At 55.8% G+C, this 27,236-nt stretch overlaps 1 protein-coding gene across 3 annotated transcripts in view; it reads right to left on the reverse strand.

Moving 5' to 3' along the window:
* The window catches only part of HDAC7 (histone deacetylase 7), a 51,707-nt gene that overhangs the window by 16,394 nt on the left and 8,077 nt on the right, over nucleotides 1-27,236 (reverse strand). Inside the window, exon 1 of one of the 3 annotated variants that reach the window (XM_080635272.1) lies at nucleotides 26,541-26,654. The exons of 1 other annotated variant lie outside the window; for it this stretch is intronic. In XM_080635272.1, coding sequence (XP_080491398.1) covers nucleotides 26,541-26,631 — 91 coding nt within the window. In that variant the 5' untranslated portion in view covers nucleotides 26,632-26,654. Of the gene's footprint in view, nucleotides 1-26,540; nucleotides 26,655-27,236 lie in introns of those variants that run through there. One more of the 3 variants, XM_080635271.1, reaches the window with a different exon arrangement.

Here is a 27,236-nt window from a genome sequence, read left to right on the forward strand (position 1 = left end):
CATGTATCCAGCATGACGTGGAGCTTGAGGAACGTTAACAACCACAGCCTGAAACCCCTGAGCTCCTCTGCTCTGTTATCACCAAGGCCTCATGGCCCGACACGGTGCGATGCCACGAGATGGGCAGGATGAGCCCCACCGCTCCCTTTGGGGGTCAGCTACAGCAAAAGCACATTTAAACTGCAACTTCATTGAGCAAACAAGAGTCCAAGTGAAGTGACCCCAAGCAAGAAGACCCTGATCTTCTCTCAGCCCTTTGTCTCACCTACCACGTGCCCCTCAGCACCTGCAGCAAGCCAAGCAGGGCTCCCCAGAGCAGAAGCATCCCAACCCGTCTCCTTGCAGCTGGGTGCCAGCACCAGCACCCTGGGAGGCCGGTACCTGCGTGCTGCTCCAGGAACCTCCCACCCAAAGGGCCTCCCAGCTTGCTGAGCATCAGCGATGTTGAAGGATGCAAGCGATAAGCTGGGCTGTCACCTCCTGCTTCCCAGCTCCTGTGTGTTCCCACCTCCCGGGGAGGAGGAGGATGCCGGAGGGATGGGTGCTGCTGGAGGCCCTCAGGGATGCAGGCTGACGATGCAGGAGCAGGGCATGTGCAGTGCTACCCGATGTGCCGGGCTGCTGGCAGCCAGACAAGGACAGAGTGTAACGGGGATGGGAAATAGGGAATTCTGACAGCTCCCAGCCAAATCCCCGCCACGTGATGCTGTCTATCTGCAGGAACTTGCAGAAGCTCAGCCATCCCTCGGTCCCCTCCAGCCAAATGTCACTGTCCTGCTGTAGGCTACAAAGGGGCAGGAGCTGGGAATTGCTGCTGGGGGACCAGAGGCATCAGGCTCAGCTTGGAGACACTGAAAGGGCTGCTTAGGTGAAGAATCATTGTGCAGAGGAGAAAGTGGGGGTATGAGGAGGAAGGGACCAGCCGCATCCTCAGAGCTGATGGCATCCAGAGACTTGTCACAACCTTTCTCTGCTTGGGATGCTGAAGATGCCCACGGGGAGCTCCCACAAGGCAAAGCTCAGCAGCAGCAGCCTTATCCTCACCTCCCCATGGGCAGCATCCTCAGGCTCAGCACCTCCAGGGGATAAAAAGGGGCAGGAAGGTCTTGGAGGCAAAGGAGGGGCTACAACAGGCACCTCCAAGGGCAGGGACAGTGGCAGAGCTGATGGGGAACACACTGGTGGGAATCTCTCTACCTCATCTGCTTTAAATCCAAGCTCCGAAGCCGGGAAGAGAAGTGGGAGGGAATATGTGTGCTGGGAGGGACAGGGAGGCCGGGCAGGCCAGCGGCCAGCAAAACAACTCCTCAGCACTCAGCCCAAGCCAGGAAAAAGGCTGTCGAGCATCCCCAGGGCCAAGAGGCACCGGAGCCAGGGACGAGGCTGCGTGGACCCTCCTCGTGTGCCGGCTCCCCCATGGCACAGGGAGCACCGGCCCTGCTCGGATGGGGACGTTCCAGCACCATTTTCAGGTGGGAAAGAGGAAGGATGAGATGGGAAAACAGGGATTGTAGGAGCACAGACTGGCCTGAAGCACCTCGGCGTGACAGGAGTGTCCCAACCCCTGGGCAGGAGCCTCGGCCACTGTTCCCATATGGGGACCTCTATGGCACGTGTGGTACCTTGCGCACGGCAGCTCCCCAGGGATGCTCCACATCCCTCCTGCTCCAGGCTGGGCTCCAGCAGCTCTGGACCCCCCAGCAAAGGCCTTCCTGTGCTGGGAGCTGTTTGTTTCAGCCATGACCTCCCGCTGCAGCTTGAATTCATTTGGGGTTTCATGCCGGGCCCTGCGCCAAGCGCTACAGTAAACAACTCCCCTCGGCTGCTCACACATGATTCAGGGGGCAGGCAGCCAGCCCGGCAGCTCCTCCTCTTCCCCTCACCCAAAGAAGGCCAAAAGCACGGCCCCATAGTGGCTCCTGGGGGGTCTGCCCCATTCCCCAACCACCCCTGGTCCTGTTGGTCCCTAATAGACCCTTGCAAGGGTCCAGATGGGCTGAGGTTGGGATGCTCCACTGGTCCCATGCATCACCAGGGGGCTCAATCCATCCTCCTCCTCACCTGCATGGCCCAGGAGCAGGGCTGAGTGATGGAGCAGGGGGAAGCAGACCGGGAGCAGGCACTCAGGGAAGAGGTGGAAGGATTCCGGGCCAGGCTCCGGCTCCTCTCCCGCCTGCCAACGTTTCTGAGGGTTATTTTTAGTCCCCAGGAACATTCGCATGGGAAGGCTGGAGCCGGTGGCAAAGCCGGCCTCGCACGAGCACTGGGGCTGGCAGGGGCTCAGCAGCCACCACGTCACCAGCAGCAGCTCGCAGGGCAAATGGCTTTGCCCATGAGCCCATTAAACCATAGCAAAACTCAGCCCCTTTCAGACCTGCTGCCTGCTCATCTTCGAATCACAGCCCTTTAAGCTCATCAAGTCCAACCGTTCCAAGGCCACCACTAACCCATGGCACTGAAGGCTACGCAGTGTGTGAGCACTTGCAGGGACGGTGCCTCCAGCACCCTTTGGGGCAGGAATTGTTCCTCAGCTCCATCTAAACCTGCCCTGGTGCAGCTTGAGGCCGGTTCCTCTTGTCCCATCCCTTGGGAGCAGAGCCCAGCCCCTCCTGGCTCCATCCTCCTGTCAGGCACTTGTAGGGAGCGATCAGGTCCCCCCTGAGCCTGCTCCTTTCCACACTAAACCCCCCCAGGTCCCTCAGCCATTCCTCATTGGGCTCCAGGCCCTGCCCCAGCTCCATTGCCTTAATGGAACATGGAAGCACCATGGAAGTGAGGCCAGGAGCCCATTGCACAAACCAGGGCAGGTAGAAGCAGCAGCAGCTCCACCCTTCCTCCATGGGAAGGGGAGATTGCAACACAACGAGAGCAGCTTTCGAGCAGCTTCAGAGGAGCAGAGGCTCTCCCCGGGCCTGGGAAAACCTTGGGCAGTGGGATGAGCATGAATGCAAGCTCTGTGCTCAGCACCCAGCACGGTTACCAGTGTTTTCCAGGCTGTCGGCACGATGCAGCGCAGGGAAAGCAGCTGAAGCGCTCCAAGGGGCCCCGTGCTCGCTGGGAAGAACATGGAGCAACTGTGGACAAGTGATGGGATCCCCGTTCTGCAAACAGCAAGGAGCCTCTCGGCCTCCTGTTAAGCTTTTGGCTGGGGTGAAACCTGGTGGCAGCATTTCCCAGGCTGCTGGTGGTAAATCACTGCTCGCGCTGCTGCTCTCAGACACAGACACCCACCCCCCCCCAAAAAGCAGCAGAGAAATCTGTGCTTCGGCATTTCCTGCTATATTTTAAGAGGCAAAAGGAGCCGTCAGCAAAGAGCTGCACTTTCGAAGAGGGAAATAAAGCCCGGAGCAAACAAAGCAGGGCAGGCACATTATGAAAGAGCAAAGCAGTCGCATCCCAGCTACGCCTTTCTGTGCAGCCGCTGCCAACCCAGCCAAGAGCTTTGTCTGAGCCCAAATGGAGTCAAAGGCAGAGGTTTTTCTTCAAAACCAGTTCCCATCTTATGCTGATTAGCTGTGAAAGGTTCAGAGGTCAGCCGGGTTGAAGAACGCATGTGATTAAAAACATTCCTCTTTAATAAAAGGAAAAGGTCTTCTGCAGAGCCACGCACAAGGAACAAGAATTAGCTGGAGGGAATGTGTTCAAATTAAAACCACTTAACTAAGAAACCACACGAAAAGGACTATGTTGAAATAACATTCAGATCACAAAGGCAGAACTCGAGAAATAGGAAATCCCGGAGTCGGGGTACCTCGCATAACCTCGCCCTGGAGTGCAGGCACCGCGATGCTGGTTCCATCAGGGGACCAAGCTTTGTGCTCCCCTTCAAGAGAAGCAAAGAATGACAAAACCAGCATCACCCCAGCACCTCTCCCCAGCTACAGCAGGAGCAGGGACACAGGCACTGCTCTATGGGGATAGTAAGGATGCTGCTCCAGATAGAACGGGCCCCTCCGCTCCCCCTACCTCCAGCCGCTCATGTGTCCCTGGGGGGCTTCCTCGCAGGTCCCTGAGAAACCTGAGGGCTTGGGGCATTTTCTTCCTGCCTCGCCTTGCTGCGGAGGAGCCACCACGTTGCAGGGATGCAGCTCCAGGGATGCAGCTCCAGGGATAAGCCCTGCACGGCTGCAGAGGTTCCCAAGCGGAGCAGTACACAGTGTCCCGCATGAGCCATAGGAGAACAGATGCTGCTGAGGGAAGATGTAATGTTTGGAGCAGTCGGTTGCCAAATTCTGATAACTCTTTCTGGAGCGTGTTAACCGGGAGTTTCAAGGGCTTTATGAATTGGCCAGATGTGGGTGGAAACCTCTCCTCCCTACCAGACATCACATTCCTGCTCTAAAACAAGAAGAGGATGAGGCTTCTCTAGCAGAAGCCCCCATGAGGTTTTCCACAAGGATAAAATCCTGGGTTTTTCCTACTCTGCTTCTTGCAAACTTTCTTGTGCAGAAAGTTTCCAGAAGGGAATTGGAGCCAGACGATGACGAAAGCTCAGCGGAGCCGCACGTGCATCCCCAACTCCTTCCCGCAACCCAAGCCATGAACCAGGATTAAAAGCAACACACCTGAACCACCCAGACTACACACATACACCTGCGAGTCAAGGGCATTATTTCGGGCTTTCAAACGCATTATTTATGTGTTTCAAGGCCATCAATCAGGAAATTCTCTGTTTGAGCCTGTAGATGAGATCCACATCAGGCCTCGGGAAGCAGATCAGGGCGAGATACTTCCCCCTCATTACTCTCCCTGGTTATCTGTGGCTCGTGACCTTTGAGTCAGACACTTAATAGCCCTCCCTGGAATGTTCCCCCCACAAATGTGCGTTGTTCCAGCTTGAAACTCATGACTCCAGGACCCAAAAATCTCACGGTGCGCTGGGACACGGATGCTTTGTACCTGGAGCTGCTTTTAATGCGGTGTTCCAACCCACCCTCCGATAGCAGCATTCCCACCCAGGCTCATGGGACCATGCTATGTTCCCACAGCATCCATCGAGAGCTGAAGGCAGGACCCCACTGCCAAAGGAAGAGGTGCAGTGAACCCTTCAGGACTAAATGAAACACTCATGGACGTGGTCCAGCTGCGTCCACAGGGGAAATGTGGGTGCTTGTGCTCTCCATCAACAGCAAGCCCCTTCCTCGGTGCCCCAGGGCTGTGTGAGGGCCTCGGGCTGCCCCATAGATGGGGTCAGTGGGGTGAGCAGATCCACACGGCTGTTTAGGTGCCTGTTTCAAGGCAGGTTTCCCCCTTGCTCTCAAATGATCAGATTGGCTTTGAAAGCTTTTTGCCCACAGGGCAAAGCTGATCAGGAGGATCCCAAGGTAATCCTGCATCCTGCTAAATCACCCCAAAGCCCCAAACCTTAACACCTGCATCTCAGGTGGTACTTAAACCACCAAACACCTTCCTTCATACTCATGTACAGCTCCTGGAGCTGGAGCAACCAGGGCTGAGCATCCTGGATGCTGCCTCTCTCCCAGGGATGAGCTTTTAAAGCCTTCAAAGCACCAACCATGGTGCAAATGGAGGCAAAACCTGCACAGCAAAACCTGGGGCCAGGCTGCAAGGCTAAACTTGAGATCATCTGGTCACAGGGACACACAGAAGCCACAGAAAGAGCTGGGCACAGGCAGGATTGAATCAAGCCACAGCTGCTTATGACCCCAGTGTAAAGCATCCCCATCCCTGTTGGCCGTTCCTCAGTCGTGCCCTGGGCTACGGCACCATGAGCCAGGCCTCCCTGTGTGTGCTCGAGCACATCTGAAGCAAGCAAGGGAACAAACCAGTGCTCTGAGCACTTTCCCTGCAGAAGGATCGGGTCCCCAACCACACAGTCGGAGCGTGGGCAACACGAGGTGCAAGGTGGGACCAAAGAGCTCATCTCCTGCAACCGCAGGCGGGCCACGGGACGGGAGGGACGGCAAGTGGGCTCCATCCATCCTCTGGCACAGCTGGAAACCTCTGGCAGTCATTTCCTGCCAGCAGTTGCATCCTCCCACCCCCACGGGCCGTAAGCCCCATCCCAAACAGCAGCACAAGGAGGATGCAGGGCGGAGGAGTGCAAGGTATCCCCAGGAAACCTCACAACCATCATTTCCTCTGAAACAGAGGGAAATTCATGACCAAAGGGCTCTGTTGAAGGGAAGCCAAGGCTGCCTGGTGGTGGCTCGGGCTCCCCACAACAGCACAGGCAGCTTCTGCTCATGGAAACCCCCGAGATCCAGAGAAAATCCTCCCCTCCCAGAAGGGAAGCATCCCCCATAGCACAGCCCACCCCACCGCATTCCTTCCTCACCTGGTCACACAGCCTGGATGGGGTCCATCGGCTAATCCCTGCTTGGGAGCCACCAGCAGCCCCGCACATCCTGCTCCCTGGAATCACGCCATGCAGAGGCAGTGCCGGTCCTTCCAGTGCTCCCCTGAAGCCTTTCTCTGCAGCAGGCTGACGCTGAGCTCCACCACTCCTCCTGCCCCAGCAGCCCTGCCAACGCACCCCGCAGAGGGGCTGCTACACATCCTCACCTCCCATGTCCTCTCCTTGCGGACACGGCTACAGCAGCAGCCGAAGGGGTGAGGGTTTGCGCTGTGCTCCTGAAACCTTAAACACTGCCAAGGCCTGAAGGCAAAGATGGATGTGGATGATAGACAGCATCTCCAGACAAGCAAGTGCCCCCACTCGGCTGGAACTGGAGCAGCCCGGTGCCTTCTAACAGCCCCATCTTCTCCCTCAAAGAGGCTTCTAGCAAGAGGCAACAGCCCAGTCTAAACCCTCGGCATCATCTCCCTGCCTACAGCCAACACAGATCTACGGAGAGAGGCTTTGGCACCAGTCCGGGCAGGATAAGCTCCTCCAAGCCTCTGTTCTCCAAGCAGGTAGATGCCAAAGGAGGCAGAGCCATGGAGCAGCCCCACGGCCGCAGCCAAGCGCTCCCGGGATGTGAGCGAGCACCCTCTGGGCACAGGCCGCCCTCATCTTCCCGCACCCGCTTGCATTACATCAGCAATAGAGGATGCTGCCTCCGTGCCAAGGAAGCAGAGGAGAGATCAAACAATTAGAGACCAACCTCTTCTCAATTACCAGCCCTTTGCATAAGCGGAGGAGAACGTTCCCAACCGGTTTGGACAGCACCACAAAGGGCTCGGCAGCACCTCTGCCCTGCACCGGAGCCAATGCAGAGGGGTCCTGGCTGCTGTCCTGGTGCCTTCTCATCATTGAATCATAGACCTTTAAGCTCATTCAGTCCAACCATTCCCAGCACTGCCAAGGCCACCACTAACCCATGGCACTGAGGGGGTGTGAACACTGCAGGGACAGTGCCTGCAGCCCTGCCCTGGGCAGCCTGTTCCAATGCCTGAGCACCCTCTGGGGCAGGAATTGTTCCTCAGCTCCATCTAAACCTGCCCTGGTGCAGCTTGAGGCCGGTTCCTCTTGTCCCATCCCTTGTTCCTTGGGAGCAGAGCCCAGCCTCTCCTGGCTCCATGCTCCTGTCAGGCAGTTATAGGGAGCGATCAGGTCACCAGTGCCCAGTGCAGGGGCACAGTCACTGCCCTGGCCCTGCTGCCACACTGGTGCTGAGCCAGGCCAGGATGCTGGGGGTTTCTTGGCTGCCTGGGCGCAAGCTGCTCAAGTTCAGCTCCATCAATCCAGGTCCTTTTCCATGAGCAGCTTTCCAGCCACAATTCCCTAAGCTTGGAGCATTGCATGGGGTTGTTATGGCCCCAGTGCAGGACCCAGCCCTTTGCTTTGCTGAGCCTCAAACCTCTCCTCCATGGCACAAAAACCTCACAGGCCGAGCCCAGAGCGATGCCTCCATCCACTTGCCTCAAACCTTCAACCTGCACTGTCCTTTGTGGCCTGCAAAGGGTCACCATGGCCCAGGGGCTGCTGTCACCAAGTGCTACAGCTCAACCTACATCTACTCTGCAATTGCTGTGTGCAACTGCAGCAAGAGCCCAGCTTGACTCATGAGCCCCCAGGGAAGAGGCTCCAGGCTCCCAAGCGGTGTCTTGCTTGATGTGGAAGTGCTGAGACAAAAAGCCTGGGCTCCCACAATACCCACTTCTCAGTGAGTGACTCCTCAAGGGGACCTGCCCATTAATTGGAGCCTCTCTGCATGCTGCAGAGGAGGAAATCCCTTTGGCAAACGCTGGCCAAGGTCCAAGGCTGGGCTGGGAGCACATTCAGGCATGGAAAGAAAACTGAGCTGAAAAGAGCAAACCCAAGAACCTCAGGCCCACAATGCAGAGAGCAGGAGAACAAGGAGCTGGGAGAAACGCCGGCTCTGTGGGAATCAGGAGCATCCCAGGGAAAGAGACACAACATTCCCTGTGTGGAGCTGCAGACCGCTCAAGCACCAACAGCAAGGGCACAACTGGAGCTCCCTCCAAGCCTTGCTCCAGTGCTGACCATCAGGTGCTGGCAGACCCAGCTTTGCCCTGTGAGGTCAGGGATCAGCACATTGGGGTCCCCAACCACAGCCCACCCATCCCAGTGTCCCCTCCAGGCAGCACTGGAGATCACCCACTCGCAGAGCGGAGATGTGGGGTTTAGGTGAGAGCTATTTATGTCAGAGGAAGGAAGCTGCAGCGTTTTCAGCTTCCTGCCCAAATACACTTTGATATCCTTCACTCTTTGGCACTGCCTCCCATACCTGGGTGCTCAAGAAGAAGCCAGGAGCCTTTGGCTTAAAACTAGCACTCTGCAGCTGGGCAAGGCGCCGGCATCAAATCCTTAATGCAGAGCAGGCTGAACCGTGCCCGGAGCCAGCAAGTCCTTCTGCCACCCCATGGGGACACCAGCAACATTCCGGGTTAGCACTGGTGCAGGCAAGCAGCTGGGGGCAAGGCTGAGAAGAGATCCATGATGCTGAAGCCAAGGAACGCCACTAAGGCTGGACAAGGAACAGCACGGCCAAGTCATCAGGGTGAAGTACTGCAAGGAGGACCCCGTGTCCTATATGGAGCCAGGGCCTGCCTGGGGAAAAGCAGGAGCAAACAGCAGTGGGAAGCACTGGAGGAGGAGGAGAAGCCTCAGAGGAGGACGCAGCTCCCCGCTGACGGCTGCAGAACGCGGGTGCCCCGAGGCAGCCAAAGGCCTGGCGGGGATGGAGGGTGCGGTGGGGTGTGTGCTCTGCACGCATGGAGCAACACTGCCCTGGGTGTTTAACCCACAAACAGGCTGAATCCCAAGCTGGGCCGCATGAGCTTGGCAGGGAGGGGAGAAAATCAATACTAAACACCCCCCCATGAGCCCAGTGCAGCAGCGTTGACCTCACACGCTGAGGAAGCGGTGCATGTGGTGGGGTTTGAGCTGTTGGTACCTTCTCAGGACGAGACCTAATGTCAAGTCAGCAGAAGCACATCCCATCCAGGACCCGCTAGGTCATTTGGCAACGAAACAGGCTGGGCGCACACTGTGGAGCTGAACCAGACCCCGCTCCAGACGAAGGGATGCTCAAGGTGCATCCAATACAAACCCCCCTTTGTAAGAGCCCTGCAATGTCTGCAAGGGCATTGCCCACCCACTTGGCACACCCACCTAGAGATATCATCACAGAACGGTTTGGGCTGGAAAGGACCTTGAGCTCATACAGTTCCAACCCCCTGAACGGGTTTCAGTTTAAACCCATTACCTCTTGCTCCTCCAAGTCCTTGGGGATGACGGTGCTGGTGGAGCTGAGCCCTGCATGGCACGGCATGGGGTGAGCAGCACCAGTGCTGGAGGGAGCCCTCATTTCTCTGCTTGCACCCCACAGAGCCGCACCCCACACCCCGGTTGTTCTCACGGGCAAGTAGGAACCTTGGCAGAGCCCTCACTTGCTGGCAGCCAGCCCCAGCCCATTCATTAAATGCAATTAAGGCAGAGTGGGTATTCCCCCCAGTTCCCTGCCCCTTTGGGGGATATTGCTTATAGACAAAATAAACAGGGAGGCTTTGCGTGGGCCCGGGCAGGTGGTTGGCACCCAGGTCCTATGAGGCAGGTGGAAACACCAAGGTCTTTGTTGGGGAAGCAAAAGCCACCGTGGAGCAGAGGCTGGTCCATGGGTCCAGCCCCGCTCCTGCTCCCACGTGTGCCCACTCCAGCGGAGGAGCTGCTGGAGACAAACACAAACCCTTCTCTGCTTTGTAAATGGGAACATGAAGAACACAGACCATGGAGCGAGTCCAGAGGAGGCCACAAGAATGAGCAGGGGCTGGAGCTCAGCTCCCATACAAAGGCAGGCTGAGAACATTGGGGCTGTTCAGCCTGGAGAAGAGAAGCTGCGTGGAGACCTTAGAGCAGCTTCCAGTGTCTGAAGGGGCTATAAGGATGCTGGAGAGGGACCTTCATCAGGGACTGGAGCGATGGGACAAGGGGTGATGGGTTCAAACTAGAACAAGGGAAGTTCAGGTTGGAAATAAGGAAGAAGAGGGTGCTGGGACACCGGAATGGGCTCAATGGAGAAGGTTTGGATGCCCCATCCCTGGCAGTGTTCAAGGCCAGGCTGGATGTGGCTTGGAGCAACCTGCTCTAGTGGAAGGTGTCCCTGCCCATGGCAGGGGCTGGAACTGGATGAGCTTTAAAGTCCCTTCCAACCCAAACCATTCCTAAAGTGTTATTTTATCGCCCCAGCTCCTCCAGCATCATTTCTAAGCTGGTTTACAGAAGTATTGCTCCTCTGCTGTGCTCTCCACACTCCCAGCATCCCTACAGCCCCAAAACTATCAAGGATGAAGGAGATAACTGAGCAGCGCATCTCCTCCTCCTTCCACGCAGTCTCTGCTCCCTCATGTACCCCACTGCAGGACAGCCAACGCCAACACACACGACGTGTGACCAAAACATCAGGAAGGCTTAATCCATGAAGGACACTGCTGAGGTCACTACCCTGACCCCAGGGATCAATGGCTCTTTCCCAAGGCCAGATCAGTGGCATTCTCACTAATGCAAAGAGCTGGCTTCGGCGGCTGCCAAGTACTTGCTCCATCGCCCTGGTGCTGCTGGACACCTCCTGTCAGCAGTGAAATCCTGGAGCTCCCGGTAGTCCCGGCAGGTTGTGCGGGCTGGCCCTGACCCTGGGCTTTGTCAGAGTGCTCAGCAGCTCCAAGGCAGGGTATGGAGGGTGTCCCTGAGGAACAGCACGTGGTGGGTACCACGGATGCTGTTTGCGGACAGAATCATCACCCCGCATCCCAGTTCCACCTGAGACAAGCAAAGGAAAGAAGCCAGAAGGGATCCTTAAAGCTTTGTGCTTCCTTATGGAAAAGTCAGCAGTGCTGCATCCTGGGGCTGTCCCAGCTGTGTCACTCCCCCACGCAGCCAAGCCCTCAGAGATGTGTCATGGGCCAGTTCTCCACCTCTGAATGATGGGAGAGGTGTGGCCATGCTCAGACCAAGATCTGGCCTTCAAACGGTTGGGGTTTACTGGTGCTAAAGGGATTTAAGCCAGAACAAATTAAGATCATTTTCCATCTTAATTCATTCTGCTTTCACTTCCTGGCACATGGGAGCCCGGAGGAGCCTCAGCTTTGCATGGCCACGGGCAATGGGAGCTGTGCAAGAACACAGGCAGGACTTTGCAGCTTTTCTTTGTCATCATCAGAGCTTTTTCCACAAATGAAGAACTAAACATATAACTACAACAAGCCAGAACCTCTTTCCATGGCCACATTTCTCCATCACATTCCCATTCCCTTTCTCGTAATGCTTTCAGAGGCACCACCACAACACCTCCACACACAGGTCCCCACCACGACACAGCTCTCGGGGCATTCAGAACATTAGGATCCCACCTTGCCTTCCCAAAATACCTTCCATTAAGTGCCAACAACCTCACCCCACTGCTGGGAATAAGGGATGGGGAGGCAGCAGCATCTCCCCCAGCCCTGCTGAGCACCACAAGTCCGTGTCCACGTTGCAGAAGCATCTCCTCCAATGGAGCTCCAAGCCCCAGCCTTCACAGCAGGACAGGCCTGAGCCCAGTAGCTGCCAGCAGGGACACGGGAGGAGACACATCTCCACTGCCAGCACTGTGCAGAGGAGAGGAGAGCTCAGCAACATCTCAGGCCAAAGGCGCATCACCCCCTTGACCTGGGCGGTGCTTCGAAGAGCAGTGATAGTGCCTATTGCACAACTGCCAGCAAGAGAAATCCTCTCCCCTCCCCACCCACCCCGCATCCCTTTGAGGCAGAAAGGAAGAAGGCTGGAAACATCCTTCCTCTCCTCTGGACAATGCGATGGAAATAGCAAGGGAGGAGCAGCGGCGGCTCCGTGAGGATGAGGAGCTGCGCGCGGCTCCCGGCTTCCTGCCATTGTCCCGAGCCCCACGCAGCTGCACACCCGGGGTACCAAAGCCAAAAGCACCTCTTTGTCCCATAGGATCAGCCCCAGAATGCAAACCTGTCTGTAGGGGGTGGCCACAGGCACAGACTCCACCTACACCACGACCCCAAAGCACAACAGCCAGGTCTCAGGTTCAATCCAAACCCCTCTGGTTTGGTCACTGTCCTCACTCAATGCTTTCCAGCTCTGAAGGAAGCCTTGCTGCAGGGATGTGGATAATATCATCCCTATGGAACAGGGAGAGGGGACTCGAAGCAGAAGGGGGCACCGGACACTCCATCCCTGCTCTAGTTCCCAAGAGGCAGAAGGAGTTCACACACTCCTTTGTGCTTCCCCCTAAAGGGAAAAGCCACCAGTGACCTACTGGGCTTCCCTGTCCCCCCTTCCCTGCTCCCATCCATCCTCCCTGCTGACTCCGGAGGGAGAGGGGCCTCAGCCTGATCCTGAAAGGGAAGATTTCTCCAAATCCCTCTGGTTTTGGCTTAAATCTGCCGTGGGAACACGGGCATTGCTCTGCATGGGCTTGCAGCTGGGCTGGAAACCAGCGTCTGTGCAATAAGATCAACCACCACGATAAACCCACTCCTAAAACCAGTGGGATTTTCCACTGCAGGGAAAAAAGCCCAAGAAAACAACAAGAGGGCAGAAGACGCTTTCTGTGGACCCAGCCTGGAGGGTGAAACAAAGCCCCCAGGGAACACGATCCACCCTAAATCCCTATTTTCAGCTCCAAATGGGAGGTGCATGCGTGCAGGCTCCTCCAGCACGCACGTCAGCAGGGACCAACGCAAGCCCTGACGGCAGCTCGAGCACAGGAGATGTGGCAGAAGGACCTGGCCAGGGCAGAACCACTCCAAGTCATGAATCAGTCCCCAGACTTGGGCTTGCAGCTCAAGTCGGTGCCAGTTCTGTTATTCACCTCTTGTTCTGGAGGGCTTTGCAGGTTATTGCTTGCAGCCCTTTTTCATGCTCAAGGTGGTGACAGAAAAGGTCTTAAGAAAAAAGAAAAGGATAGAAATGCACATCTATATAAAAGGCTTGAGATGCTTCTAGGACCTGAGCTGGGATTTCCGGACTGGCACCACCCCAATGAGCATCCCAGTGACAGAGGCAGACCCACAGTGTCTCCCAGCGCCTCCGCAGCCTCGAAGGGCCACAGCAGGGAGAGAAACAAGAGGAAAAGGAGGACGGATGATTCCACACATCCCAGCTCCTCCCCACCACCCCCCCAACCCTGTGCCCCCGGAGCATAGGCTCCACTGAGCCCATTGGAGCAGCGAGACCAGCCCTTGGCCTCTCGTTACCTGCCAAAATGTGGGGCCAGGCACCCCCAAAGCTGCTTGAGCTGCTGGCGTCGCTCCCGAGGTCCGGCAGCGCTCCGAGCGGAGCTGCTCTGCTCCCTGAAGATTCCCAAGTGCATTTTTGCCCCGCTGACGTGGTTAAAAATAGAAAGCATCAGTATTATTGTCCTGCAAGCAAATATAGAACGATTGCATCCGCACTGCTAAAAAGCTGTGCGACACAGACTTGTTCTACCGGAGGCACATCGGAAAGCTCCATTTCTGGAGCGAGGAACTTGGGAAGTTAGCACAAGATCCGTAAGAATCTGTTAAATGGATGCAGTGCAGCATGAAACACCAGTGGTCAACTTGCCTTCCCCCTCCTCTCCTCGCTTCCCTGGGGTGTTTTCCAGGCTTTCACGCATCTGCCTGTGCTGGCCTCCGGGAAGGGTGCACAGGCTTTGCACGACACTCCCACTGAAGAACATACTGCCCTGGTGCTGCCCTCGCAGATGGGAAAGGAGCAGGATCCAATTTGGGAGTGGTCTTGTCACCGTCCTCACTTAACGCTTTCCAGCTCTAAAGGAAGCCTTGCTGCAGGGATGTGGATAACGCCATCCCTATGGAACGGAGGCAGCCGGACACTCCATCCCTGCTCTAGTTCCCAGCAGGTAAAAGGAGTTCACACACTCCTTTGTGCTTCCCCCTAAAGGGAAAAGCCACCAGTGACCTATTGAGCTTCCCTGTCCCCGCTTCCCTGCTCCCATCCATCCTTCCTGCTGACTCCGGAGGGGGGGGGGCCTCAGTCTGATCCTCATTCTTGGAAAGGGAAGATTTCTGCACAAGCTCAGCCTTTGGTGTTTGTGCTAACGCACTGGACTGCTCCCACCCAGCTGGGACTGGGCTCCTGAGCCAACTTCATTGCTCAGATCACCACACGGGAGATGAGGAATGTGTGGGGTCACTTCCAGCTCCAGGCAGGAACCCTGACTTCTGCAAAAGCAGCCCTAGGAGAGAGAAAACCATCGGCAAGGGGATGCCTGTCCTTCCAGCAGCTCCCTGGAGAGATGCCTAACATAGAGATGCACCTAACACAGAGATGCACCACCAGGACCCACCACCCAACACCACGGAGCTCACAGGCACTGACCCCAACACGGGCATCGCTTCAGGAACCACTTAACTCCCAAACCAAACAGCTTCCAGCCCCCATGGAGCAGGAGAACCCCACAGGAGGGCCTGGGAGGAGGCTGGGGTGGAGAGGTCACATCATCATCCCCAACGCACAGCAACCATCACCGCTAAGGCAGCGGGGCTGTACATACAGCCCTGCAGACGCAGCGCCTAAACCAAACACACCTCCCTTCACCCCCCCCTCCCCTTCTCCCCAAAACAAAACACACACCCAGAAACAGAAGGAAACCAGGCAGGAAAAACCCAACAGTAACTCAACAACTATTCCAAGCGTTTCCATTCCCAGGAGGAGGGAATGCAGAATGCTCTGGCCTCGGCCACGTCCCTCCCCAGCAGCCCCGAGCTGCCCGGTGCCCCTGGGTGATGCTGTGCTGGTGGTGCTGGGGGGGGCCCCCTTCTCATTCAATACCGTGCACGTCTCAGCTGGCATTGCAGCACACGAAGGCAATGCCAGATTTCTCTCTGCTGAGCCAATGCGCTTGGAAATGCATGACGACTTCAGCAGCTTAATTGGAAACACAGCCTGGGTGTTGCAATCCCAGGAATGACTCCAAGTGCAGGAACAAATGTTTTCATCTCTAACTGGGAGCAGTCACCCAAGTGGAAGGGAGCATTCTTGTTGCTGTAGCTCACCCCTCCCCTGGTGAGAGGGTGGTGGGAAGATGTCGCATCCCACCCCGACCCAGCACCTGCATCACCAGGGAGCTGCTGCAGGGATTCCTTACGCTCCCAACTGGCATCAGAGAGGGACAGCCCAAGGTTTTCCCACATCGATCTCCTTTTGCAGCTCTGTGGTGTTCCTGATGGGTTCTGCAGCCTCGCAAGAGGTGGGGGAACAGGAGGGGACACGTGGGATCCCCCCTACTGCAAGTCATCAGCTCCCAAAGGATGGCAATGGGGTGAGGGGAGCCTCTCGTGATCAGTGGGCAAGGCCCTGCTGTGACTTCATGCACATCACAAGGACATCTCCAACTCTTGCACCAGTGGTTTCCCAAAAGGCCACTGCCCCTACCCACAACCTCGGGAGGACCAGCTCTGCTGCTGGTAAATCAGGGCAGGAAAGATGCCCCCTTCACTGCACAGCTTCTTCCATACTCCCACTGAAGAGTCCCAGACTGCTTCTGCTGAAGGACATGGGCTTCAAGAGCTCAAGGATTCTATTTCTGTGCCCACAATACCTGGAAGTGACTCTTCTGCTCTACATCCAGCAGCCTGGATCACCGCACCACCTCAGCAGTGCTGGAGAAGATGCTGATGCCCGAAGTTGAGCCCAGGAGAAAGGTCCAATTCCCATTCCCACAGTGGAGGTCCTGGACTGAACTTGCCAGAGGCTGAAGATAAACCCCCATAAGACCATTCACTCCATCTAGTGGCAAGCCATTCCCATGCTTCCGTGCTACTCCCCCCCTCTTCTGCAGCAACAACTCTGCCCCTTCCAGGAGTTCCAACATCACTTTGCTATTTCTTTGCTCAGCCCTGCTTGCTGCCAACCTCCCAAGGTCTCTTAGGTGGTCCCTCTGCAGCCATTGCACCTCTTGACGTTCTCCCTTTGCTGCCAAAGCCTAAAAGCTCTTCCACAACTCAGCAGCGGCTTCCCCTGCTCCCAAAGCTCACGGTGGTAAGGGAAGGAGAAAAGCTGGTCTATCCAGAGCCCTGGCAGGGAAGATTGCTCCCGTATCCCGTTGCAACCCAAGAACAACTGTGTGGGACAGGCTGCGGAGGTGCTGCGGCTGTTTCTGCTGCAGACAGACACGGAGCAACCGGGGAAATGCCTGCTGTGGCAAAGTGCGGCAGGACCTTGGGAGCAGCGGGGATGTGGAGCTAAGAGCGAGCGCAGCCGAGGTGGAGGCTGTGATTTCAGCTAGATAAGGAGTATCTGCATCTTCCCAGATAAATCCGCTCCCGCACGCCTGGTTTCTGCCAGCTTCACCTCCTCTCCCAGCTGCTTGGCCCCCCCATTCAGCAAAGCCTTGCCAGAGCTGAGCCTGACGCAGGAGCGGGTGCATCCAGCAGCACCGACAGCCTTGAGCTGCACAAACCCTTCCTGCACTGCTCCAGACTTAAACCCACCACCTCCAGCCCCAAATCCAATCCTTTTGCCTCATAGAGCTCTTTTCCTCATAGGATCATAAAGGACCTTAAAGCTCCTCCAGTTCCAACCCCTGCCAGGGGCAAGGACACCTTCCACTAGAGCAGCTTGCTCCAAGCCCCATCCAACCTGCCTTTTCTGCATGAAAGCCACAGCTCCCAGCCAGACTTTTGGGTTGTGACTTCTGTTCCCTGCCATGAAGGTCCTTATTCAGTGAAATAAGACTTCCTTGGCATGGAGGGGCTGCAAACCCCACTCCTCACTAAGACATCACCATCCCCTGCTCATGACCGTACACATTGTGTGGTGCCACTCGCTGCTCTCAGCCCCGTCTCCTGCTTCCTGCATCAGCCACCTTCCAGGCAAGGCAATTTCAGCACATTCTTCAGTTGAGATTCTTGAAGACAACGTGTCAAATGACTTCCTAAAACACAGATCTGCTGGGAACTATTCCCTGTGACCAAACCCTCGCCTCAAAGTCACGTAATTCATGGTCCTTCTGCCATTGATTTAGGTATGCTGACAAAATAAACCCACCAGGTTTTGTAACGAGATGCCAGAGATGCTCATCCCAGAGCCTGCTGAGAGATCTTTCTTTGGGGCATCCCTATCTCTCTGACCGGAAGAGCTCTATGCTAATGCCAAGTACATCAGAGAAGCAACCAGCATGTAATGGGGAACCTCTCTTCTCAGCTGGGATGTTGGTCAGTGGGCCAGCTCTGGCAAAGCCTCATCTCATTGCAAGGTCATGAATGCACAAGAGTGGCTGTGAGGAGACGAACACAGGGGAAAGCCATGGGGTTTTGCAAGGCTCTCCTCCAGCAAGCAGGACTGCTGGGAGGCCCCACCAAGCCAGAAGACAAGGTGGCAGGAAGGAGGCCATGCAGCTTTGTGCAGATGCAGCACACACCCAAGCTCAAACCAGGCCGAGCCCACAAATCCTTCTGCAAGGTTGTGTGTCCCACCTCCAGATGTGCCAGCAGCCCATCCTACACCCTGCTCCCCTCCCAGGCTTCTCCCCAGACACACCTTCACTCGCTTGGCACATCGTCGCAGACACGTCCGCGCGGCGCGATGGGGCCTCTCCGTGCCAGCACCCCAACCTCTGCAGCAGGGAAGCAGCCAAGCGCTATCACTTGTTCCCATCGCTGTTCCAGGCTATCAAGCAGTCTGGGCTTCTGCAGAAGAGCAAGTGAACCTCCACCCAAGCAGCACAGCTACTCATGAGCAAGCCAGACCCAACAAGCTATCCAGCCCCGACAGCAAGGTCCCACCGAGGCAAAGAAGACTAAAAGTGCTCCCAGTTCCTTGATCTCGACAGATCTTTCAAGGGTTCGTCATTGTCACTGTTACAAACCCACACCTCAAAACACAAACACAAAAGGCAGCCAGTAAAACACACAGGAACCACAACCGAGACTTGGAGATCTTTGCCAGGGAAGGAGCAGACTCCAGACACGTCTCCAGGGACTCCCTTCGGCTGTGATTTGACACCAGAAGAGATCAGATGTGGCATTACAAGATTGTTCACATAAGATGGACAGGGCCAACACAGAAACCACAAGCTAACCTCTGCTCCCAACACATCATTGTTTTGGTCCATCAGCCAAAGGAGCTGATGCTCTGAGTCTCCTCTGCTGAGATAAGCAGCCCGAGCTTCATCATCATCTCTCCCTGCAAGGCACATCCTACTTTGTGGTAGTTTTGAGTCTTTCCCATGGAGTCATTGCCCCTGCTGAAGCAGACAGCACAGTGCTAGCCCCAGCATTAAGATCACTCAAGAGTCATGAGTTACAGAGGCGATGGCATCTCCTTACTGCTGCTTGATCCTTCTCAGCATCACTCAAGAAGCACAGACCCAGTGGAGCCTTCAACCCTGTTCTGTTACTTTGGAGGACTCAAGCACAGCCGCCATGGCACTGCCCGAGCAGGACCAGCATCATCTCCCTGCTGACAGCTCAGCTCCTGCTCCTGATGTGGATGCTGTTGATCCACAAGTCCAACCTCAGTACAGCATTCCTCAAGTTGCTGTTCAGCTCAGAACTGGGGCGCATTGGAGCAAGCCCTCTCGGTGAGACACGGAACCACCACCCCTGCTTGGTTATAACCCACGATGAGTATTTAATCAGAGTAACTATGGGGTGACTGGAGTGTCACCAAGAGCCCCTCCAATTATCATGGCACGGGGGTCTCTTTCTGCACTGCCTTTACCTGCGACTGTTGAGCATCTCCAAACCATATCAGAGGTGAGCAGAGGGGCAGTGGCACCCGCGAGCTTCCTTCAGGTTGTCCATAAACCGCAGTTGCTCACTTGCACCGTTGCATTTCACAAGTCTCGCACTGTAATAGCTGTTGGCTTGTGTTCTGCTTAAACCACAGCAGCCTGTAGGTTCCCCTGCTCCTGAAACAGCACAACTTGCACCAAAACATGGTTTTACATGGACTTCGCTGTTGTTTGGCCATTAAACTTCAACTCAGAGATACTGCAGGATGTGCTGGGAGGTGGCTGCAGCAGCACACACAGGGCTGAACGTCCCCACAACTCCCCCTTATCTCAGCTGGGATTATGGGACGATGCCCTAAAGATTTCCCAGCCAGTCCTGAAAACTAAAACTCTGGAGTCTGGCTTCAGGGAAAGATCCAAATCCAGCAGCTCCAGCTGGGATGCAGCTGCCAGCATCGACATTTCAGTGCAGATGGCTGAGCTGGCTGCAGAGACACCAGCAGTAACCCCCTCATGGACATCCCAAATGGTCTTAAAGCCAGTTCACGCTGCTCCTGAGAGTTCAAGTGGAACCCAGCCAACCTCCCTTCACAGGGAGGGTCTCAAAATACACATTGAAACCCCCCGTGGAGCATTCCCAATGCAACGGTTTCATGTGGGACCATTTCACAACTTCTCCAAGACACAAGGAGCTTAACAAAACCCCTCCTGCAGCTTAAAGGAGCTTTTTAAAGCTCTGTGTTGCACTTGAAGGTTACCTGAGAGCTACTGGAGAAGTAAATCCCCAGCCTAAAGATGACAGCATCCTCCAGGCACACAAACCCTGGGGTCTAACAGCACTTTGGGAGCTGAGCAGAAAGATGCTCTGAGCATCTTTGAAAGCTGCAGCCAGTTGAAGCTGCAGATGACACCGAACTCCTCCTGTTCTCCATCCCTGAGCATCCCATTTGGGGACACCGCACATGATTTTCTAGGACAAAAATCAGGTCCAGTGCCGGTGTGGTGGGTGCTGAGCACCCATCTGGCTCTGCGGGGCACCCTGGGAGGACAGACACAGCCGCACGATGGCTGTTTGCTAGTGCAGGACTCAGGTGTTTGCCTTCCTGGGTGTTTTATCTCCAGGCTGTGTCTGCACACAAGCTTATCTCTGAGGGGAAGGGTGCGCTGCTCCCGCACACACTGTTATCCCAAGGGATGTGGGCCTTCCTCCAAGGTGAATGCTGTGTGGACAAGCTTACCCGCAGGCCCACAGCTTGGTACCTGCGCTGGACTCCGCTCCTCTTGTCCCTCCTGTTCCTGTCCCCAGCTCACCTCAGTCCCTTTTGCACCGACCAAGTGGGTGGCACTGAGAAATGCAGCAGCTCTTGGAAGGGAAAAGGAGACAGAGGAAGGGCAGAGCAGGGAGAATGGAGGGCGGGTGGGTTCCTAACAGAGGAGCACTGATCCCATCTGGACATGTCTGGGGTCTTCCCACAAGTTCTCTTCACACAGTGACCTCAGAAAGAGACTGATTTCTACATAAACACCTCAGCTCCCACCATCCCCCCCAGCTCTCCAAGTCACATCTCAGCCATTCCTAATGTTCATGTAACGTGGCCAAATCCCCCCAGCACCTCCTCACCGCTGAACCTGTCCTGGCCCAGAGGGGAGGCCTCCCTGCTGCAGTCCAAAGGCATCACCAACAAATAAGTTGCTCTCACATCACCTCAGCATCATTTGGAAACCTCCATTTCAGTCTCCTGTGTGCGCTTCGTGGGGTCCAGCCCTACCAGATATGCTCTGTGGTGCCCCCAGCACCCCTCTATCACCCCACACCTTTCCCAATCACCCAGAACAAGCTGTGCTGGAGGCTCCTGCAGCTCAGCAGGGTGCAGGATCACTCCAAGCTTCCCAGACAGAGCTCTCAGTGCCCACGGATGCTTTTATCCCAAGACCAGGATACTGAGTCATGGTCAGCCTCCCCACAGCCTGCCCTTGACCATGCAATCACCCGGCTGCTGGGGTGTGTGTTAGTGCTTGTCTTACCCAAGACATGGCTCCATCTCCAGGCTCCCTGTGCACACTCGACCCTCTCCCTGGGCACTGAACCTGCTGGCATGGGGAAGCCAGGAAGCTCCTCTTCCAGAAGAGCTCCTGAGCTCTGTATTCATTGCCTCAGATCTACCTGGTCCCCTCGGATTTGCCCAAGAGCTCTTGGCCTCTCGCCATCCACAAGTTCAGCTGTGGGAAACCTCAGCTTTGGAAACACTGCGTTGAGTGATGCAACGTGGGAGACATTCGGCGTCCAGAGTCGTTTTGAAGGGGGCGAGCTGGATTAAGCAGCCTGGTTTAGGAATTGACCCTTGATGCAGATGCAGCCTCCATGAGCTGTAACCCTACCTCCCTTCCTCTCCCTCCCCCTCAGCCCCGGTCCCTTTGCTCACCCGGTTCCTGCAATTCCTGGCCCTGGGCTCCGCTGCGTTGCACAGCTTCTTCCGCCACCATCTGGGCTCCATTTAGGGGAGCTGATGTTTTTCACAGGGCTGTAATCTAAACTTTGGGATTGAGTTTACATCTCGCATACCAGCGTCTCCCCACTGAGCCTGGCCACGCACAACGGGCGTCTCGCTGCCAGGCTCTGTCCTGCCGCAGGAGGATGCGGCATGGCGGCACCTGGGAATTGGGCTGCCACCAGCGCGCAAGGCTGAGAATCAGGGATCCGGGTGCTCAAACCACCGATAGATCCTATAGCGAGGCACTGACCCTCCAGTGGGCATGAGCCAGGAGAGCCCAACAAGCTGGGAATCAGGTCAGCATCCCATGGGAGCCCAGGGAGGCGGCAGATGGGAGTCAAAGCCCTAAATCAGGATTATCCAGGCTCCATCTCTAGCAGCAGGAAATTCCCCTAATTTTTGGCCTTAAACCCTACCCTTATCTCTATGCAGACACTGCAGAGCCTTTCAGAAAGGTCAGATCCTGCAGGCAGTGATAGAGGTTGCTCTTTGGAAGGGGGCTTCCTTTGTGGAGGCAGGGAATGGTCACCAAAAGCCATCGGGAGCAGATGAGCATCCAGCAGAGCATCACAAGCCTGCCACCGCTGTGCTTGACCTGCCCTTGCTGCAGCCTGTTCCACTGAGGTGACACATGTTGGATGTTTCAGGCAGCAAGACTGGTGCTCCCCGGAGCACAACAGGGCACTCAGACTGGGCTGCTACCAGACTGCTCTCCATCCTCTTAGGCTCCTGCTCCAGTGTACATTAACCAGCCATCAAAATGCACAAAGAGGCTTTAGCACAGAGCTGCTCAGAGCTTTCCTGTCCCAGATCATCAGCATCTCCTATCTCATAGAATGGTTTGGATCGGAAAGGACCTTAAAGCTCATCCAATTCCAATCCCCTGCCACAGGCAGGGACACCTCATATCCACCTATTCCCTATGAAGCTCTTAACCAGCCAGGCTGTGCCAGGATGATGGACCCATCTCCACAAGGCTCCTGACTCAGTTCCAAGCAGGCAATGACCCCCCCACTGTCCCACCATGGGATGTCAGAGCAGCAAACGAATGAGGGCAGCACCTAGAAACCCGGCTGCCTGCAGGGCCCCACCACAGAAGTGCACATGGAAGAAAAGGCAGCTTAAAAAACCAGACAACACAGGCAAGGTGCTGCATCTGCACCGGGCTGGCAGACAGCTCCTCCACCAGCTCTCCAGACAGCAGCTATTTATGACCCAGGAGGGCTCGCAGCCACAGCACCACCCTGCAGCCAAAACGCTTTCCAAGGGGCACAACAGCATCTGCAGGAGCTCTGACCCCGGGCTGTAGGGCTGGTCCAAGCACTGGGAGCACTGGTACAGCACCCCCCAGCATCCCAGACCCCTGTCTTCCTTCTCAACACGTCTGCAGCAGCCGAGCCATTCTCCAGCCGCATCCAGAGGGATGGCTCTGCTCTCCCGCTGGGCTCGATCCCAGCGCTCCCCGAGGCTCAGCCAAACCCCAAAACTAATGTTTTCATACTCTGACTTTTCAGGCAGGATTTAGTCATTTGTGGACACGAGGGCTTGGCAGGACTGTGCTGCCTCCACTTACCTACTCCAGTGAGCGGCTGTTTACCATGGCAGAGCCTGGGAGATGGAAGGAGAGAGAGATCTGTGATTTAATCCAGGGGAATTATTCCTGCTCCCTTTAGGGAGCATCCAGCTGATGAGGAAAGGGTGGACTCAGCATCCGTGCAGGCCCATGACGGCCAGGGAGGGACCCACCACACAAGACAAGGCGGTGCAATACAAAGCACCTCCAAGAGCTCCGCAGTGAGCTGCTTGGATAAATCCTGCAGGGACTTTTGCCCCGTCTATGGCTAATGGCTAAAAAATCAGTTCTAGGCAGAGAAGCCAAACCCTCTGTGAGTACACTGGCTTTAAAGAGGCAGAGTGGCTGAGAGCTGCTCTGTCATACTAGAAAAGCAGGTTCCAGGCCCAGCTTTGAGAGGCTTGGTCAAGCCCTGTTTGCTCACTGGGGCACTCAGAGTCTGCCTCACATGGGCAGAGAGACCAGAAGTCAAGCAGTAATTGACACAGGGTGGCAGGAAGCTGAGGGCACCCCTCAGGAGCCCTCCCTGCAAAAGCTCCATGGATTTGGCCCCAAACGGCCCCAGCCTGTGGAGCAAGTGCCTTGGCCATAAGAGCAAACCCAGCTCCAGGGAGCCCTAGGGGAGTCACCAACAAGGCAGGAGAAGACCTTGCTGACAACTCATGCTCCACCATGCACCTCAGTACACTCCACAAGAGCTACAAGCCCAGCTCTGAGCAGCCTTTATAGAGGAATCTAATGCCAAGATCGCATGCATTCAGGAGCCAAGGTCTGCTTTAATCCCCTGATTCTTGTTATCGAGACAACAGCAAGGTTTGCCTATGGTACCATGCAAAGAATAGATCACCTTCACCTCTCAATGCCTGGCCCACCAGAAAGGATGGACTTTTATCTTGCAAGCGTGTCCTCAGTGCCTTACAGCACCAAAGCCACCAAATCCCTTCCTTGGTCTCAACACACAGCCTCGGGTGTGGGATGGGACAACCCTGGAAGGCAGGTTAGGAACGCAGGGAGGAAGCTCCACCAACACCTCCAGCTTGCAGGAGCGCAGTGCAACCCAGCCACAGAGCCAAAACCTGGGATCATGGGCAGGATCTGCAGCACATAGCCTCTGGAGAACTGAAGAAAGGGAAACTGCAGGAAGCTCTGAGGAGTTTGCCACCACCGCATCCCATGTCTGAGCCTGCTGCTGGTTCTGATGAGCTCTGAGGACCAGGGGACAGGAGCTGGGAGAAGGACAAGGCTGCGGCACGCCGGCACTGCCTCCAAAGCACTAAACACAGCAGATCTGTTGGGGAGCTCTTCGTTACGGTTAGGCAGGGTGTCCAAAGAGGATAAACCAAGTCTAATCTAAAGCACCAGAAGATGAGGACAGCGAGAGGAGGGGAGAGAAAACTGTCCCGTTCATTGCAGCAAAACACTGTCCCTGGTGCAAGGCCCTGCCTTAGTGTCAACTGGAAACTTCTCCTGCACGAGCCCAAGGCTTATCTGCTGCTCCCCTCCCTTCTCCCACATTTCTGTTCTTAAACCAACGCATGCTGCTTATCTACAAATCCTGCCCTTAAACCAGCAGAGCCACGCCAGGGTTCCTGCAGTGCTGCCACTCCACCTTTGCTTAAGCAGAGCCCAAGGGGATGCCAACAGCTCGCTGCCCACACACAGCCTTCAAAGCTTGTCCGCTACATGGGTCCCACCATGATGCTCTGCAGCCAGAATCTACGCTTTCAGATGGAGATCAAACCACTCAAAGCATCCCAAAGTCTCTTCTCCCAAGGAACAAGGGATGGGACAAGAGGAACCGGCCTCAAGCTGCACCAGGGCAGGTTTAGATGGAGCTGAGGAACAATTCCTGCCCCAGATGGTGCTCAGGCATTGGAACAGGCTGCCCAGGGCAGGGCTGCAGTCACCGGCCCTGCAAGGGTTCACACACCGTGTAGCTCTCAGTGCCACGGGTTAGTGGTGGCCTTGGCAGTGCTGGGGAACAGCTGGACTTAATGGACTTGAAGGTCTTTTCCAACCTGGTTGATTCCATGATTCCAAAAGCTGAATTTCCACAGCAGCCTGTAAGCAAAGCTGGTGTAGACCAAGCCTTCAAGGAAAGGGAGTTATTCCAGAGCCGTGCTTTGTAACCAAGCCTGGGATAAAGCTCCGTGAGGCACCCAGAGGAGTTCACTGGGGCAGTGCAGGGATCAGCAGCACAAACCATTAAGCCCAGGCCACTGGCAGGAGAAGTTTCTCTCCAAGGAGGCTCTGTGCCCTCCAGGCAGGCTCCGTGCAGAGGCTGCACAGCTGTCCCGAGTTTGAAAGACAGCTCAGGCTCAACTGCTTCATTCAGTGTGAGCTTTGATTTGTTCTTGCTTACCCAAGAGGAGCCAGCAGCTGCTAAGGCGAAAGCTGGGCCAGCTCCCAAGCGCAGACAAAGGCCCTGCAAAACTGGGTTTAAGGAGGAACTGATTGTTCAAGAAGCAATCCTAGAAGAGGGAGCTCGCAGGAGGAGGGAGGGAGCGCAGCGAGGGAGGAAGAGGAAGCCAGAGAGCACCTAAAAATAAACCCTCAAAAAGCAGCCAGGCCCAGGACAAAGGCCTCGTCCGCACGTGACCGGTACCCGCAGCGTAGGCAGGATGCGAGCTCCGTACACAACACTCCCTCCCCAGCAACCCCACGTCCCGAGCAACCCCGCAGCACACAGCAAAAGCCACGGCCAGCACCTTTTGTCCTCAGGATGGGCTTGTTTCTCCTGTGCCATAAATCCCTGAGGTGCAGGATGCTGCTCCCACCCATACCCTAACGCTGGAATGCTGCGCCCTGATCCACTCCGAGGTTGAAATCCATCTAATCCAAGCAAAGCTTCCAACAATAGTTTGAAAAGGCTAAAGGAATTTAAATGGAGTCTGGAAAACAAGATCCCTCCCAAAACACACTCTCAAAATAGCTAAGTCCTGATGAAGGACTCTGAGAGGTGCCTCTGCATCCATCTAGGCAGCACCTTCAGCAGACCCGAGCAAGAGCTGGTGGGTAAATGGTGAGTTGCCAGCGAAACCGGCTGAAAAGGCAGAGATGGAAGAGATGAGCGGGTCCTGTGTGTGCTGCTGCAACTGGGACTGATGCTGTTTGCTCCCCTCCTGCAGCTACAAGGCTTCAGAAAGCTCCCGAGCAGGGACCCTGCATACAGGCGATCTAAACCTCAAACCTGCCCCAGTGGTAGCTGCATCCACCAGACACAGATTAGAGCTGCAGTTCAGGCCCACGCGTGAACCACTGTCCGTGTACAGAAGGATGCTCCTATACACACCTTGAGCCAACCAAGGAACCACAGCCATGCAAGGAAGGAAAAAGTCCCCACGGGATGGGAAAGGCACTTACAGGATGGGCTGAACATCACCAGTGCAGCAGGTACCTTCAGCCTTGGTGCAACACCAGCCAGTTCCGCTCCCGGGAAGCCACCGCTCCGCATCCCACATTCACTTCTGCTTCACTCCTGCCGCGCACGCACGCATCTGATCATCAGTGCAGCAGTAAGAGGCATCTGATAAGGCTGCTCTCTGACAAGGCTGCTCCTAGACGGGGCAGGCGCAACAGGCCACTGAACAGACTCTCACACCCTGAGTCATCCCGGCTCCGGAGCCGTCTGCCTCCTCCGGAGTTAAGTCCCAGCTCCAGCAACTCTTATTTCATCCTCACATCCATGTGGCTCTCTTTTGGAGCACGCCAGTCTGAGGCTGCTGAGTCGGGCTCTGCCCAAACTGTCCCTTCAAAGCTGCCACGAAACACAGACAGAACTCCTGCATGACTTAGGGTTGAGTCTTTACCCTACGGTCCTTGAACTCATGACTACTGAGGAAGACGGCTTGCTCAGCTAACCAGCAAGCTAAGAATAGAGACCTTGAAGTGAAACCTACTGGGATTGGCAGCTATTTTGAGTGCACTCAGCCGGCGAGGGAGCGTGACATAAGAGGATATAAAGAGGAAACTCTGCACAACAACTCTCACCTCACCACGAAAGACTGGGGCAACAGAAGGCAGAGCCACTGTGCGTGCTTTTGAGGCAGAGCAAACGCT

The sequence above is a fragment of the Psittacula echo genome, assembly GCF_963264785.1.
Source record: "Psittacula echo genome assembly, chromosome: 27".
In the NCBI taxonomy this organism is placed as follows: Eukaryota; Metazoa; Chordata; class Aves; order Psittaciformes; family Psittacidae; genus Psittacula; species Psittacula echo.